Genomic DNA, 18007 nt, shown 5'->3' with positions numbered 1-18007 from the left:
AAAAACTCCCGTAGAAGAATTGCAATTCTTAACGGGGGAGCCAAAACTCCGTTGGGATCCTACGGGGGATGGCTACTTTAGCATCAAATAAGTCTACTTTCCAAAAACATTTTAACTCTTTTTTTCCAATTATATGTATGTACTCAATGTCCCCTACAAATATGCAAAATTTCATTACAATTGTTCAATAAATAAATAAAAAGTTTGCAAATAATCTGGATTTGCTAACTTAATCTGGATACTGTTATAAAAGAAATACTTCTTAAACTTTATTTGGATACACTCAAACCTTGTTGCGATTTAAATACACCTGAACTTATCAAAGTCAACAATATGTATAACGACAGATAGCGATAGCCGCTAACATTGTGTATGACATCAACTTCCGGATTGATACTGTGTTAAAACTACCCTCACTGTTCACACTCAGCAACAGTCGCTCACATTATAAAACAGTGTTAAACCATTGTATCAATGTTCACTTCCGGTAAAACCGAACTATGTAGTGTGTGAACTACGATTTCACTGTGTTGATGTTATGTAAAAAGGCTAAATAAAATGGTTCGCGTGTTTGTTGTGTGCGCGCCGGACAGTAAAAGTATCGTAGATAGTATAAAGAATAATCTCCCCGGAAAATGTGTGACTAACATTGTTTTATTTACTGACATACACTTTCACGTTGACAGCAAACAAAATGGCGTCATATTGATAATTTTGACGCCTAAGGGTTGCGAAGCGATACAGAAGATTAAAAAAGAGGTTCTGACAAAATTATTCGATCATCAGTCAATGTGAAAATTCTTTTTTCATGCCCACCAAGCCAACTTGATTCAGTGGTCAATTATTGTGGCATGAACTGCGATCGCTATTTCTCAGTTGCTAGATATGGCACAAATGAATATAAAAAATTTCGTGATGATGTAATTGCTTGTGTGGAACAATTTGATGGGCCGTGTTTGCCTCTACAGGCAAACAGATTTATAGTCAAGCCAGAAATTATATCTGTAAGTATCAAAATGTTTGTCTAAAATATGTATTGCGATTCCTATTTATTTGTTAGAACTTTCTATTTAAAAGCTTTTAGTTTTATTTAACTTCATTAAATAATATATCAACTTTTCTGAAACGATTGATTCATTTTTGTAATTGTGAAATTACAAGTTTTGTTTTCGTTTAATTATTCATTTGTTATTTTTATAAATCGTTGTTCAGTGTCTTTACAAATATTGTCTTTTGTAATTATGTGTGTCGAAAAAGGTCAATTTGGTAAACCTTAATCATATTAATTTTCCTGATCTCCAAATACTGAAATAAAAAAAACGTTTTGAGATTTGCCATGTGTTGCCATTTTATGTTTTAATCGATAATTCAGGGGCCGACTGAGGTAATAATCTTGATGTTTGATGAAGAAAATGAGCAGACATCATTCCAGAAAGTTGTAGTGCGACATGCTGACAAAGAGCTTCCGGCTACGCGTGTCCTCACGAACGTCTGGGCATTCCAGACTGGAGGTACGATGTTTGAAGTTTCTTTTTAAAGTAAAACCCTTTCATATGCTACTAGTTTAATCACCATGTAGAGTGATACATTCGTTTTTGTTTCCTTTTTTTCGATAACATTTACGTCGGTCTCCTCGTTTTTAACAATCAATTAAAGAAGGCCAGAGTATCTTCTTATTTAAAGCTGACCTACCGTAGTAAATGCAAATATGCGTTAAAGCCTGTATAAGTTATCATTTATTTCAAAAATGGAGCTTTAGTTTGTTTCTTTCTAATGGAACGCAACGACTGTCTGTTATCATACAATTAAAGAATGTTGTTTTTTTATACTTGTACTACTTTTTCTTCGAAATTATTACTGGTTTCATAAACGTGAGTGTTTACATTATTAATTATTATAGACCTCTTTTCTTCATAATTACAAGTATCGAAATTTTTGGCGAATTTATTGAACGAGGTAAAACAGAAATGTAAAGTTTGATTATTTCGACAAAACTGATAAAAATGCAGATAAAAATGCCATTTCTTCCACAGATCTTCCCAGTGGCGACAACCGCATTTCTGTAATCTGCGATGGTCAAGACATAGGATCTGAAATCTTGAAGGTCTGTGAAGTAGACTTGAAGAAAGCAATCAATGCGATTACAGTGGCGATGGATATACGTCCGCTGACGTCTCTGGCCACACTCCTGCAATCGGCAGAGGAAGACGTTGACGAGGAGTTGGCGAAGCTCCTCAGTTCGAAGCCTTCATCTATTGTGGAGACACTCTTACACATGCGAAATAATGATGGAGGTATACGTTTGTTTGTCTAAAGAAGCAGAAGCAATCTTTATATGAGTGTATTTAATACGGTCAGTTATCAATGTTTATTAACATTTAAGGGTACCTGCTTTTTCTCTGCTAATATACTCATTTATGATGACTGTACTGATTTAAATTGCATATTTATACCCTTGGTGCTTCCGTGTTCGTTGGTTGTTAATTCGAGTTCTTTTAAGTTATTATATTCCTATTTCATTGTGTATTTGTATCAAAAGCATTAAGAAGGCGCTATTGTGTTATTTTGCATAACACGTAAATTATTAATACTGGAATTACAGGTGGCGGAAAATCCTTGTTGACAATTTGCAAATCAATTCATTTGAATGAATCCTTTGTGCGAATAAACCAAGAAAATGAGGTAAAGTTATACAATTTCATTATGCAAAATACTTTCATGTATGTGTTATGTACTCTTTTATGAAACTTTATATAAAGCAAGTAAAACAAAACTTGTCTAAATATGTTTCAATTACCCAAACAACATTCTGAAAGCTCATCTGATGATTATCATGAATTGCAATCTCCACTTTCCAGAAACAGTTCGGGTGAGTTAATTACCACGTGTTGTATCTAAACAGATGTCAATTATAAAACACACATGAAATTCGCCTTCATTAAATACATTCACAGAGTTATACCGCTATTTTTAAGAATAACATTTATTTGATATACTTTTTTGTTAAACATTTCTCTGTATTACAAACAAGAACCTCAGTAAGAAAAATTAATAACATCTTGTTTTACTTAACATGTTAATTGTATTGAAATTTATGCACATATAGTATGTCACAAAGACATTACATTAAATACACGTACTTAAGACTTTCTCACATTATTTTGTGTCAACAATATAGAATAATATTGAATCACACACACACTCTTTTCTATTCACCTACAAAAATAAAATGAACAGTATGTCCATTTTTAAGTCCATTCCGTACAATATATATGTAACGTTCAACTGTATGCTGTTTTGTACCTTAACTTAAACACAGATTAATGCGTTTTTGACAGCTACAAAGGTTACATTTCTAACAAAGCGTTACGTAGAATTTAATTTTATACAACGGATTTTATAAGCATTCGAAAGGAAGAGGTATGTAGGGATTTTATAGTTTTTGTATTAAATTATCTAAATTATTTGCGATAAAAATAATAATAAACCGAAGGTAAATATCCATATTGAAATTTTACCTTTAACCTATATATTATGTAACAAAACATTAACTTATGCGACATACGCTATCTTTTTATATCTAGTTATCATGTTTTGCAATATTTAATATTTATGCCCCTTGTCGGTCGGTCGGTCGGTCGGTCTGTCGGTCTGTCGGTTTGTCCACCAGGTGGTTTCCGGATGATTACTCAAGAACGCTTGGGCCAAGGATCATGAAACTTTATAGGTAGATTGATCATGAATCGCAGATGAACCCTATTCATTTTGAGGTCACTAGGTCAAAGGTCAAGGTCACGGTGATCCGAAATAGTAAAATGGTTTCCGGATGATAACAAAAGAAAGCATACGCCAAGGATCATGAAACTTTATCGTTAGATAGATCATGACTCGTAGATGACCCCTATTGATTTTGAGGTCACTAGGTCAAAGGTCAGGGTCACGGTGACCCGAAAAAGTAAAATGGTTTTCGGATGATGACTCAAGAACGCATACGCCTATGATCATGAAATTTCATTGGTAGATTGATCATGACTCGCAGATGACTCCTATTGATTTTGAGGTCACAAGGTCAAAGGTCAAGGTCACGGTGACCCGAAATAGTAAAATGATTTTTCGGATGATAACTAAAGAACGCATACTCCTAGGATTATGAAATTTCATAGATAGATTAATCATAACTCGCAGATGACCCCTATTGATGTTGAGGTCACTAGGTCAAAGGTCAAGCTTACGGTTACCCGAAATAGTAAAATGGTTTTCGGATGATAACTCAAGAACGCATATGCTTAGGATCATGAAAATTCATGGGTAGATTTATCATGTCTCGCAGATGACCCCTATTGATTTTGAGGTCACTTGGTCAAAGGTCAAGGTCACGGTGACCCGAAATAGTAAAATGATTTTTCGGATGATAACTAAAGAACGCATACTCATAGGATTATGAAATTTCATAGATAGATTAATCATAACTCGCAGATGACCCATATTGATTTTGAGGTCATTAGGTCAAAGGTCAAGGTGACCAGAAATAGTTAAATGGTTTCCGGATGATAACTCAAAAACGCTTACGCCTAGGATCATGAAACTTCATAGGTACATTGATCATGACTTGCAGATGACCCATATTGATTTTCAGGTCACTGGGTCAAAGGTCAAGGTCACGGTGACCCGAAACAGTAAAATTGTTTCCGGATGATAACTCAAGAACGCTTTTGCCTAGGATCATGACACTTCATAGGTACATTGATCATGACTCGCAGATTACCCCTATTGATTTTTAGGTCACTTGGTCAAAGGTCAAGGTCACAGTGACAAAAAACTTATTCACACAATGGCTGCCACTACAGCGGACAGCCCATATGGGGGGCATGCATGTTTTACAAACAGCCCTTGTTTTAAACTTTGTTTGTATTAACAGCAGTATCAAGTAATTGTTCCTGATGTCGCATATTTAAAAAAGTGATTTTGCTCTACAATGCAACTGATCGCCAGGTGCATACAGTTTAACTGTATCTGCTCATTATAATGTTGATGTGTGTTTCATTTATAATATTAAGCATTATTTGTTAATATGTTGTATGTATGCCAAACAGTTATTGCAGTCATTGTAGTCAAACAAGATTTACATTTTTCAATATATAATTTATAAGTGCAAGTGTTCTAGTTTTCAATGAGGAAGATCTGTTCGGATAACAATAGAGTCTCACCACAGTCATTTACGTCAACGCGATACAAGTTTAATATTACCAACATGGAGTCAAAGGCAGCTCAAACTTTATTGCATAAACGTTTTCTGTCTTTCCGTTATTTGATACAGCCAATACATACTTCATTATATCCATTTTTATGTTATCAGTGTCTCGATTTTATACAGCCAGCCTCTATCGAGGTACACGGGACATTGGCGTTGGACACAGCCAAGGCATGGAGAGTGGGGTATATCATATACACGTTTTTATAATCTTATTGTTTGAATGAAGTCAAGATCTTATTAAAGTAGTTAAAGTGCTTCCATCATCGAAGGTGTCAAAAGTAAAAGCAATAATATAAATAACGCTGTTATTGCTATTATCATCAACATCATCGTAGACATAATCATTGTTGTTTTGATCATCATAATCATCAACATCATTATCATGATTGTTTCAAAACTCGAGAGCAAAGTCCATAATATATTGTGCACAATTCGGATTATTGACATTTCGTAATAACAAATCAGTGCAATACCAGCGCTATATGCAAGTTATATAATTAGTTAATTAGTTACAAAAGCAGTTAGAATTCAACTCAAGAATTAAAAATGGGTCGACCAGTTACAAAGTCATGTGCTGTGTTGATGCACAATCAAACATGCAAATTAAATTTCATTTTATATCAGCAAAACGAACGTGAACAGTTAAAAAAAGATCAGTAAAAAGTATCACCTCTAGAATTTCTATTAAGACTTTTTCACTAGCAATACTACATGCTTATACAAAAACATCTATGAGTTATAACTATTTCAGCTAATATTCATATTCGTTCAGACATTAAGACTGCATTTGCGAATTAAATCTCAAACATGTGTCCAAATTAATTGTAAAACAGTAAATAATCAGCATCGTAAACAACATAGTCATAGAAAACGAATTGCAACATGGCGATCCCAGCAACATTGGTTATAATTACCCCACCGATTTTTATCGTCTTACAAATCAACATGGTTCTCTAAAAGACAATGCTTATGTAGAAGAATATCGTATGGACGAAAAGCGTGATAATTTGTGGGTTAATAGTCCCTTTAACGGTCAAGAAACTGACATTAACACATGTACTACAGTTGTACGTGAAAGCGAAGAGAAAGTGAGCAAAGACGGGGTCGGCCAAGAAGAATGTGGCACTGCGGCCTCTACAGTGTTTACTTGAGAATTTACTGACGCCACTACAGAAACATATCATTTTTTTCTTTCCGTTACAGGTCGATCAAAAGCTGACCAAATCTTCACAAACTGGTCGAATTTCAAATACCAAATGTCCTGAACAGGATGTTTTACTTGTTGACCCATACGATTTCAGTCGCGATCACCGAGGCTATATGATCATCATTGTTAATGAAACGTTCAAGCGCCAAGCGTTCAGGCATGGAGCAGACAAAGATGAAGCGTATTTATCTAACATTGCCTACAAACTTCGTTTAACGGTCTATAAAGGAAAAACAACAAATATGTCCTTCACAGAAACGAAACAGTTACTCGAAGATGTGATGTGTCTCGACCATTCGGACAGTAACATGCTTGTCGTAGCATTTAGCACACACGGGTTAGAACGACCGAACCCCAAAGCTGAAGGAAAGTGTGACCACGCCCTTGTGTGCTCAGACGACAGATGGATTTTCACCAGCACAATAACTGAAATGTTCAACGACGACAATTGCCCGTCCCTAAAAAACAAACCAAAATTATTCATAATCCAAGCTTGTAGAGGTAAGTCAATCACTTTAATTATTGATTTATTATTGTTTCTACTTACACAAATATAATTGAATGGATAGAACCAAGTGAGTGATAAATATAGCAAATGTATACTCTGTGGTAATTACAAAATCATTTAATCATTTCAAGTAGGCATGCCAAATATTTTCAACGTATTTAATCAATGTAATCACTCAAGTTTTAGTTCAGTCGGTAAAACCCCTATTTACATTTCGAGATGTTCATGAATTTATGTAAATTCTGTCCTAGGTGAAGAACATGACAGCGGTGCTGACCTATTGGTGTCAAAAAAGGCAGCACCTGATCTAACTTGTGGCGGCAACGCAGGTAGGTACATAAACAACTCATGCAGTTATATAATTGTAGGCGTATTTGTTTTAGCTCAATTGAGTCGATAGAATGCAGCTTTTTAAGACTCCGTAGTTTCCGTTATTCTTAGATCGACTAGTGTTAACGGGATTCAGAATCACAGTTTTAGAGTGGTTTACACACGGTGCTAACGAGAGGTAAACGCGTCAATAAGAAAGTTTAATGTCTTTGTTTTTCATATAGTTCAGCTCATTGGTATACTATAATTAGATATTAATAGCGCATATGTAGCGCGTGTATTTTTAATTAATGAGTCTGAGAAAATGGGTGCTTAAAATTGGACATCTTTACAAATGGATGGGGACAAGTGCTGTATATTACCGGTTATTCTAAATACGTCAAATTTTGACTTCGTGTCACTAAAAACAGTAACTGCGTAATGTTTTTTTACAGAAATTATATCAAAATTTGTCTTCTATGCAATGCAATATATTCAAAATGTAAAAATAATAGCGGGGAAAAAGCGGCTCCTATACGTCCGGTAATATTGAAATGCGAACCCCACATTATAAGGTGATCCTAGACCCTGAATTAGTGAAAGCAGACACAGTCATGCATCTTGGTTCACTAGAACAAACTATATCCCATGACGCAAGGCCGGTAAAAAAAACAATTATGACACACTATTTTCTGAGATTCATAATATATGTTTTCATTATTTGAAAGACGAATATATACACTTATTCATTGAACGAAAAATCGTTTATTCATACCAGCTTGATCATCGACCTATTAAAAAGGCGGCAATCGATATTTTAACGTTATGAGGAAACTTAATGGAAATGCTTTGTTAAAATATCTTATGCAAACAACTCAATCATCGCCTATGGTTACACATGTGCCGACTAACTCTTAAACGCAGGGGGTTCTTATTAAATAACTTACATTCAATGTGTTAAATGATAGCAAATACAGTCAATTTGTAAAATATTTTAAATTATTGATTTTAAAATATAATCGGTTAAAATATGTATGCGCAAAATACTAGAAAAAATTCTCGATTTAAACAGATATTCGCGTATTTTAGACATAGGAAAAAAATAGGTGTATTCAATTCTACCCATTAAGTAGAATTATTTGTTGAAAATTAAAATATGTGCGCATGGTATAAAGACAGCGTATCGCTTTACAAACATGTTATCTGAGATTATCTAGAACATTCATAAACAGGTGATATATTTAAAGCTATCTTGCATTAAAGTCGATATAAAATGAACACGAAAAATTAGACGATTACCCATTTAAGACGTTTAACCAACCTGACATATTTGATAATAGAGCTATTATAAGATAGCTATTGTGGTTGAAAGTAGGCGGTTTTGTCTATTTTATTTGACTGAAATGCGATTTGTTTAAACCGTCGCCATTACTTACATTGATTACTTACGTTGTAAAATAAATATACTATAAAGGGTATTGTGTGCATAAGATCCTCTGCCATATAAAATCTACATGTATAACAAAGGGACGCACCAAAAATGTTAGTTATATGCATAGTTCTCAAATATAATGAATCAATAAAATGAAATGGTCGTGTAATATTTTGCTTTTCTCTTTTAACTCCGTTTTTTTTAATAACCTCTGTTTACAATTTATTATTAGTTTCCTATTTGATTTTTTAAGAACGGTCCAGTGAGTTAATTTAGTAGAAGTTATGGAACCAACTCCGGGTCCACACATTTTTCAGCCTCAGGCGCGGAAGGATTTCATAAACTTAAAAAAAACACACACGCACAACTGGTTTGGTTGCTCAAGTTAATTAGATTTAATCTATTTACTTGATTGAATGCAATATGTTTCCTATCATCACGTAGAAAGGAAAGAATACGTTACAAGAATATTATAGCAACGTTATTAATTAGTAAAGACTAAGAGTTTGTCTCGCAATTGTGTATTATGCAGTGCATTCAGAAGATTTGTTGTGTGTAAAAATAACAATCTTTGTTTCGACAGGGATTTTAATAAATGCGATTTGAATGCGTAAGCTATGTGCATACAATTATATGATCTTTTTTTCCTTTTTGTTAACAATACTGTTATGAGTTAGTGAAATTAGCATTTAATTGCATGCAATGTACAGGCACTAATCAGTACGAAAATAAATCCATATATCCGTGAACATAACAAGTTTAAAATGATCAATTATCTTAAAATATATCAACATGAACATTAGGCATTTTGTCTTCAGATTGTCATTTGCCCCCATCCACTTTTATTTCTTGTATATAATAATCATGGATGATATTCACATACAATAATATATAATATTATTCCTAAGTCTCTTTATGGTTTATATATGCAGTTGACATGTTAATTTCATCAGGTTATACTTGAAAATGTCCTACGCAAAAACAACCATTTTGTGTACCAATTTAACGTGTACTCAATCATATTTTCATGTAATATATTCATGTAATATTTTTCATAAAAAACAGTAAATTGTTGTAGTTTTTTCTAATAATATGTAATACATTACTTATATTAAAAAGCTAACCAAAACGGTCCAAATTAGATGTTGTTTATGCAATTTGTGCAAACACAATATTTTATAGGTTAATGGGCAGTCATCTTGGAAGCCTCTTGGCTTTAGAAACCATGTGATCAATAAGTATCTTGGGTACAAAAATAATATTTTACCCCCAAAAGTGTAGATTATCATCAGCATTTTCAAATAAAATCTTAGAATCATGCAGCGTGAACCCCTGATACTACTAGAGCTCAATATAAGAGATGCTACACCCTTTGTTGATAAATGATTTTTATCTTTATTTTACTATTATATTAAAGAGAAAATGAATTTTATGTTTAACAACAATGTGCATGCACTTAAAAGTATCAAAAAGATCGAAATACATAAACATAACAAGTTAGCAAGAATCGTTTATCTCAAAATATATCAATATGCACATTAGGCATTTTTTCTTTTTTGATTTGTCATTTACCCCACCCATTTTTCTTGTCTTACAAATCGCATTTATATTATCATATTTACATGAGATATTATAAATTTATATTCCTTAGCCCCATAGGTGTGTGTTTAATGTAGTTAGGATAATAATTGTATCTAAACTGTTTTTCAGATACAAATTGAAACATTTCATAAGGACAAAATTACATGGGTTTTTATACCTTTTTCATTGATATAGTCATTTTTTTCATACAATGTTTAATATTTCACCAAAAAACTTATTTGTTTAATAAAAATAATATGTTCTCAATTGCTTAAATTTAAAAGCTTACCAAAATCATGGAAAATATATGGTGTTTGAGTAATTTGCAAAAAAAACGGTATTTACTATGTTTTTGGTCGGCCATGTTGGTGGCCATCTTGGATTAAGACCCCGTGGGCATAAAAGTTTTCTTGGGAACAAACATTTTCTATTACCCAAGACAATGTAGAACAATATCAGCATATTTAAAAAAAAAGGTTCCAATCATGCACCGTGGACGTCCGTTCCTACTAGACTACTGTTTTTACAATTCATGGTAAATTCCAGAGACCCAGCGATTCCTGGACGATTCTGACGTGCACTTTGCCATGGACAGCTGGGCACGTGGCCCTGTACATCTTCATGACGACTTCCCGGCTGCAGCCGAAAATGAGTCATCCGCGATACACATGGTTCCTCAGTTCACTTCCACTCAGCTCGTTGATGAACCTCTTGGGTCGAGTCCCCAATTTAAACCTTTCCCCTTCGTTGACACACCTTCTCTGAAGTGCGAGAACGATCAACTTGTTTTTTACGCCATACCCCCGGGCATGTTGGCGTGGCGGAACACAGAGAAGGGCTCCTGGATGCTGTATTACCTAAACAAACTTGTTAAGAAGTGTGATGGGAGACGACCAGTGAATATACTAAAACTGTTGTTAAAAGTGAACGCTAAGATGGCTCTGAGGACTACAAACGCTCCTTATGATACAAATCTGGATAAAAAGAAGGCTATATCTGTTGTCGAACACAAACTTACTCGGGACTTGATCTTTCCGCCGTTAGGTGATGATCAATAACATAAAACATAGTGTGTGTGATGTCCGATGATATTTAAAGATTCTTCTTAAAGAACCTGTGTTATTATTCCAATCAATTTATGTCTGTTCTGTTAAAATGTCTCGTTCATAATCGTATTTTACACTAAACATACAAATGAAACAAATGTTTCTGCATACACCAGAGCTTTTTTCTTTGGCCTATGTCGACAAAAAGTTAGTTTATATTTCACGTTCAATACTATTATCTGGCAGATTGAGCTTTACGAAACAATTAACAGACTGCTCTGTAATCAACTTCTGACAGAATAAGTCGTGCTGATTTGAAAATGAAAGGGTAAAATAAATGCGACCCATATGTGGATTTTTATCGAATATATATATACTATTACATTGTGCCAGTTACGCGGTCTCGGTAGTTTTCAGACTATACTTAAGGGGTCAATATTATAAACGGGATCTGTATACAACCCCGCGTTCTAGGCACCTTTAATTACTATGAGGGGGGGTGTAGGGGAGGTAATGCAATCAAATGTTACAATAAGGTCTTATATCGAAAACCACAATCGCGTCCTGAAATTGAAATTATGTATACCTCGCAATTAATGTTGCTATATATTTCTTGTATGATAAAATAAATGACGTATTTATATATAATACTATATGGGGTTACCCCTATATACATTAATTCGTGTTAATATCGGATAAAAAAGGGTATGGAGATACATGTTTTTAAAGTGGGGACCCAATGACCTATTTCTTAATCGGAGACCCCGTAACTGGCGATATGTGTGAATATATATAAATAGTTAAAAATCAAGGCCTTAGCCTAGTTTTTTCATATATATTTATTGTTTTACTACGAAATTTGACGTCGGTTTTCTTTCTCAAGAGTTTACAGTATCGCATGTTTCTCGAGTTAATTAACATTTAACATTTAAATTAGTTTTTATGTTTTATTTTCCTTTTTATTGCAATAAAGTCAAGTTACATGTTTAATGTATATACTCGATTATAATCCTGTATTTCTTTTCGTCTGTTAACATAATACAATTTAGTCATTTTATTATGCATATTAACACGTTTCCTTTGTATTTTATTACGTTTGTTCATTGTGAAGGGATATTAAATAATCATGTGAGCTGTATCCCAAAATAGGGTACGATAAATCAAAAGTCTTAAAACATGGAAATACGCTTTATTTGTGTTAATTGTTTTCGCTGTGCTCCGTTTCAAAAAACATTGGTGTTTCTCTCGTAAGATATGTATACTTATATCTATTTAGTTATTCTTGTTTTGTTTTGCGTTTGTGCTTTATGTTGTTGATCCTGTTATTTATTCTGACAATTATCATCTTAGTAAAATTTAATACACAATAATTCCAGTTTGTTTAACCAATGTTGAACCTGCTCACACATATTTTTCTGGTTCTTATGGTCAACAGTTTTACTTTATTCATTGATTTGTTCAGGACAGACATCGTATTCTGTATAGGCATTTAAGTTCACACGTTTGCAAATATTTGTTCAATCACAGTTCATGAGGGCCATGACAATTTGTTACTAATCGTACAATAATATTGGATAGATTATTATGTATATACCTTACGTAAGACCGCTTTTCGTCCCATATTAGTCACATTATACCTGTAAATTGGCCGATATAATCCTCGTACTGTTTACTCTATAACGCATACTCTATAAAAACATTGATCATCATTAACACTCAAAAACACGAGCACAACATGTCGGTAAATGGAAACAATTTATTAGAGAGTGTTAACAATTTTATTAAAAAATGTTTGTACATAATAAACATATTTATGTATATAATTTAGTTAATATATTAGTTGTAAGTGGACTCGTTTATCTTTGTTGTTTGCCTTGAAAATGCTCATTTTAGTTGCGCTAGGTTTTTCTTCATTAAATAGTTGTGTTATACTCAGTACCAATAAATGCATTTCAGACAAGTTACTGAAATCATTTACTTATGATCTATCAAAAGATACCGATGCTGACATATGTGTGATATAAGCACTGGAAGTCAGAAACCGAAATTGCAAACGCGCCTCACAACGGCCATAAAATATATCAGCAAGTAACCGCAAATGCACTGATGGAAGCATATGGAGCAGAGAATCAGAACCTGGTTAAAGATATACCTTCATTGCTGTATGAAACAAAAGCCATCGATTGAAGACGCTATAGAAGTTGATGTTCGTTCTGTTTCACTTATGAATGCCGAGGTAAAACGAAAGCAGAATATTGTGGATGAACCCCTCTCACTGGATTGTGAGATTTATCACCTAGTATTCTATGCTACCCCAACCGGCTCGATCGCGTGGAGAAACAAGGCAGAAGGCTCTTGGATGATACGCGATTTGCACAGCCTCATTTTAGGCAGGATAAGGATAAGGATAAGTACAAGAAAAGACCGTTCGACATGCTGAAAATGCTCACAAAAGTCATTGCCAAAAACGTGTCAAAGGTCAACCCAGAGTCGTGCCGGTCTAGCGTTGGGAGGAAAGAAGTTTGTTCCAGTTAAAGGACATGAACTTACAAGAGATTTGATCATTGAACCTAAATCTTCACTTTCTTTGATAATGAAAAGGGAGAGTAATAATTTTCATTGGACACAACCCGTCTCACACTTTGTATACGTGTACTTATGCGTAATATATTTCTTTTAATGTTCCTATGAGTTTTATGAGTTTTAAAATTGTAAATGTATACGTTGTATATGGTATTTGTAAATTTGAATAATGTTGATGCATTTATTATATTTTAAATCAAATCTTTATTTGAGTTGTGGTTTATTTTATTTTACGTTATGATGTATGCAAACATGCGCAATAAGTTGATGTTGTATTGCCTGTCTAGTATTTTGTATTATGTTCTTATATATGCTTCTTTAGTAGCCTGTCTATGTAAATACATTTTCACAACACAAAGTGTTAGGAGTTTTCTACTATATCTGAACATTCTATTCGCCTTATCATGACACATTGATGCTAACAGATGTGCGTAAAATGGCGAATTGCTTGTTACACCAATACACAACGTTGTTACTTTTCTTTATTTATTATTATTCATAGAAATTACTAAGGTTAAAACCTTCGACGTACACAGGTCTTACATTCGGCTTACCTGTCCAACCAAGGTTTTAACCTTAATTGACATTAATCAACAGCCTATTCTCTTTTTTTGCATCATCTGCACACGCCTATTTTATTTCGCTATTGCCTCCTATGCTGATAAAACTACAATAATAATTGTTATCATACCACCGCATTGATATCTGCCTGATATAACGTTGCCTGATATATTGTTTTATATCATGGTCAACATAATGTTCTTATAACAGGCATGCGTGGAGGATGGTCATATTACTCGGAATCAACTATAAAGCAATCATTGTAAGTAAAATCGAATGCGATTTAACAAAACAAACAATTCGATACCAAGATGTAATATATTTTAAACACAAAATGCAACACAAACAGCAAAAAAACATGTTTTACAAATCTTAAGCGCGCGTGCTCATACGTCATTATTAACCCGTCAAATTACACAAGTCTTATTCTTTCTCGCTAAAACTGCAGCTTTTTAGCGATTTTTACATTATATCTTAAAAATCGGGGACGTAGAGGTATGATAAACAGAACAACAGGTTACTGTCTGATCTTTTTGTAATATATCAGGCTCGGCACGAATAAAATAACGGCTCGGCAAGCCTCGCCGTTATATTATTCTAAGCCTGATATATTACAAAAGATCAGACAGTAACCTTTTATTCTCTTTATATTACCAGTACATGCTTTCATATTGAATTTCAAACACTATTTAATATTGGTTATTGCAGCACAAAACATTGTGCTCTTTCTTTAAACGTAATGCATTTCATCTGGCGGATAACAAGGTCAGTAAGCGGTAAGCCTGCCTGGAAATCGTCCCAGAAAAGGCTCGCGATATTTGACTGTTTGCTATTAAAGTAATATTATGGGCATCTAACAGTTTATAGGTAACTATCGCAACCGTTGTTTATTTTTGGTGCTTTCACTTCATATACACTTATATTTGTTAATGCAGCATGAACATACTAAAACAATATCCCGAAAAGAGAAAAATAATGCATTTGAATATCAACAGTACTTTCGTTTGACAACTGATCATGCATGTACGATGTCAACCTAAATTTTGTTTTAGTGCAAATTCGTTCATACGACACAAAGACACAATTTTGTTTTACGGATCATTTCGGCTTAGATGAAAGGGTGAGACATGTAAAATATCGAATAAAAAATATTTTTTTAATAAACAACTGGTAGCAAGATGAGTTGCAGATAATTGGTCAGTTACCACATTTTAACTAACTCTTTGACCTGTTAATTCTTTTCAGCTAAATTTAACAGTGAAAAATGCCCATAATATCACTTTAATAACTGTCTGATTGTTTAAACTTTCTTTTGGAAAACCCTATCGTGGTAAGAATTTTCGTTTGAACCCTGAAAGAGCTATAAATATTTCATCTAAATGTGTAGACAGAAACTGCGTCTGAGTGAAATAATAATGTACCATATAGTGAAAAAGCAAACTAATGTTGAATACATAATTTACCCTCTGATGATACTTAAACTATATAATTATGTAATGTTATATACAAATATACATTTGCGCAGTTGTAACGTGTACATATATGTAAAAGATCCGTCATATATGTATTGAATTCTGAAAATTTCATCATACATGAGTGTATATAAATTCAAATGAAATGTGATGTGCACTATGTATTTATTTGTTAACTGGGTTAATACGAATAAAACATTGTAAAGACAAATAAGCATTCACTGCTTACGAAACATTTCGTGCGGTGGATTAGCGGCTGTCAACTACAAAACGTAAATGCAATTCATTCTTTGTTTTGAATTTAATTATTTAGAAAGTTTTCTTTGTAAACGTTATTTACAATATCAAAATATACATATTCTTTATTAAAGATATTTGTTGTTTACTGTGGTATGGGTGTTTTAATATCAGTTCCTTGTAAGTCCCGAAAGAGGTTTGTGGTTGACGACAGAGATCGCTTTTTATTAAGTTTTATATCAGAAGGGACGCCGAGTTCGTTCGCTGAGCCATCCCGGCATTTAATTGCAATACAATTTTAAACATATTGATTGCCTTTGTTTCATCACGCTCATTAAAATATTTTAGTTAATACAGAATCTAGGACCTATCCTCTCTGTTCCACCATGCAAACATTGCCGGGGGTATGGCGTAGAAAACTAATTGTTCGTTCTCGCACTTCAGAGACAATGTGTCAACGAAAAGGAACGGTCGGGGTCTCGATCTTATTGGTACTTTAACCAGCTGTCAGAAGTGAATTAAGGAACGATTGGTAAGGATACCGGTTAGTCATTTCCGGTCTGGGCTGCGTGGTCGTAAAAGCGATATGAAGCCTGTTTGCCATGGCCACCAGCCCAGCTGTCATGGCGCAGTGCACGTCCGAATCATTCAGGGATCGCGACAAGTCAGTGTCTAAAATTAAACAGGAAAGAGAAACATTTTATACTATAAATTAAGAAGAAGTTGACCTCATCCAATTAATCATGTTTGTGGCCGTTGATTTGTATCATTTCTCTTCTATAAGAAAAACAGTAATGAACGACGTCTCTGTTAATCAACGTTTAAATGAAAAACTATTTTGTCCGATCTGGACCAATGCTACTATCCATTAAACAATATTCCTTAGTGGAATGAGGGTAGCAGCCCCCCCCCCCCACCCAAATGTGGTGTAAATTAGTTCAATAAAAAGTTAACAAACCTTTCGATTGTTCGCGATTAGATAACGATGTACATGCTATGCAAATGACATAATGATTGTTTCAAAACTCGAGAGCAAAGCCCGTAATAGATTGTGCACAATTCGGATTATTGACATTTCGTGATAACAAATCAGTTCCATACCAGGGGTTTATGCCAGTTATATAATTAGTTACACATAATCAGTCAGAAATCAACTCACGAATGAAAAAAGATCGACCACTTACAAAGTAAAGTGCTTTGGTGGGGCACAATCAAACATGCAAATTAAATTTTATTTTATATCGGCAAGATTGAAATGAACAGTTTTATGAAGATATTTTTACCTCTAGAATTTCTACTTAGACTTTTCCACTACATGCTAATACTATAACATCTGTGAGTTATTACTATTTTAACTATCATACATATTAGTTCAGACGTTCAGACTGCATTTGCGAATTAAATCTCAAACATTATTGTGTCCAAATTATTGTAAAACCGTAAATTATCAGCACCGTAAACATTTGAGTAATAGAAAAACGAAATGCAAACATGGAGGTCCCAGCGAAATTGGTTAGAATTACTAACAGCATGTAAAATTAAAGGAAGTATATTAAGTATATTTATGAAGTAGGGATGCGTTGATTTTACAGAAAATGCAAATTGATGTTGATATCTATACGGAACCTATCAGCTCATTTTGTAAGCATTGAGTCCCAATGATTTACTCTGCAAATTTGGGGAAATACGAAATCTGTCAGTTGTTTGAACACGCCTTTTAATAAAGTATTTTAGGATAGTAGAAAAGTAAATTAAGTGTTGTTTGAGAATGGTTTTCATACAATCAAGAAAATGAAAATCATCCTAAAACACAAGTT

At 33.7% G+C, this 18007-nt stretch overlaps 1 protein-coding gene across 1 annotated transcript; it reads left to right on the top strand.

Moving 5' to 3' along the window:
- Positions 1 to 420: 420 nt before the first annotated feature.
- Positions 421 to 14278, top strand: LOC127871176 (uncharacterized). The gene is made up of 9 exons (XM_052413913.1): positions 421 to 1004; positions 1373 to 1511; positions 2034 to 2294; positions 2603 to 2687; positions 2817 to 2869; positions 5357 to 5436; positions 6458 to 6962; positions 7221 to 7298; positions 10838 to 14278. The coding sequence occupies exons 1-9, from the start codon at positions 852 to 854 to the stop codon at positions 11347 to 11349; spliced, it is 1866 nt and encodes a 621-aa protein (XP_052269873.1). The 5' UTR covers positions 421 to 851; the 3' UTR covers positions 11350 to 14278.
- The last annotated feature ends 3729 nt before the right edge of the window (positions 14279 to 18007 follow it).

This window comes from Dreissena polymorpha, chromosome 3 (assembly GCF_020536995.1).
Source record: "Dreissena polymorpha isolate Duluth1 chromosome 3, UMN_Dpol_1.0, whole genome shotgun sequence".
Lineage (NCBI taxonomy): Eukaryota > Metazoa > Mollusca > Bivalvia > Myida > Dreissenidae > Dreissena > Dreissena polymorpha.
This window is presented reverse-complemented; position numbering and strand designations above follow the sequence as displayed.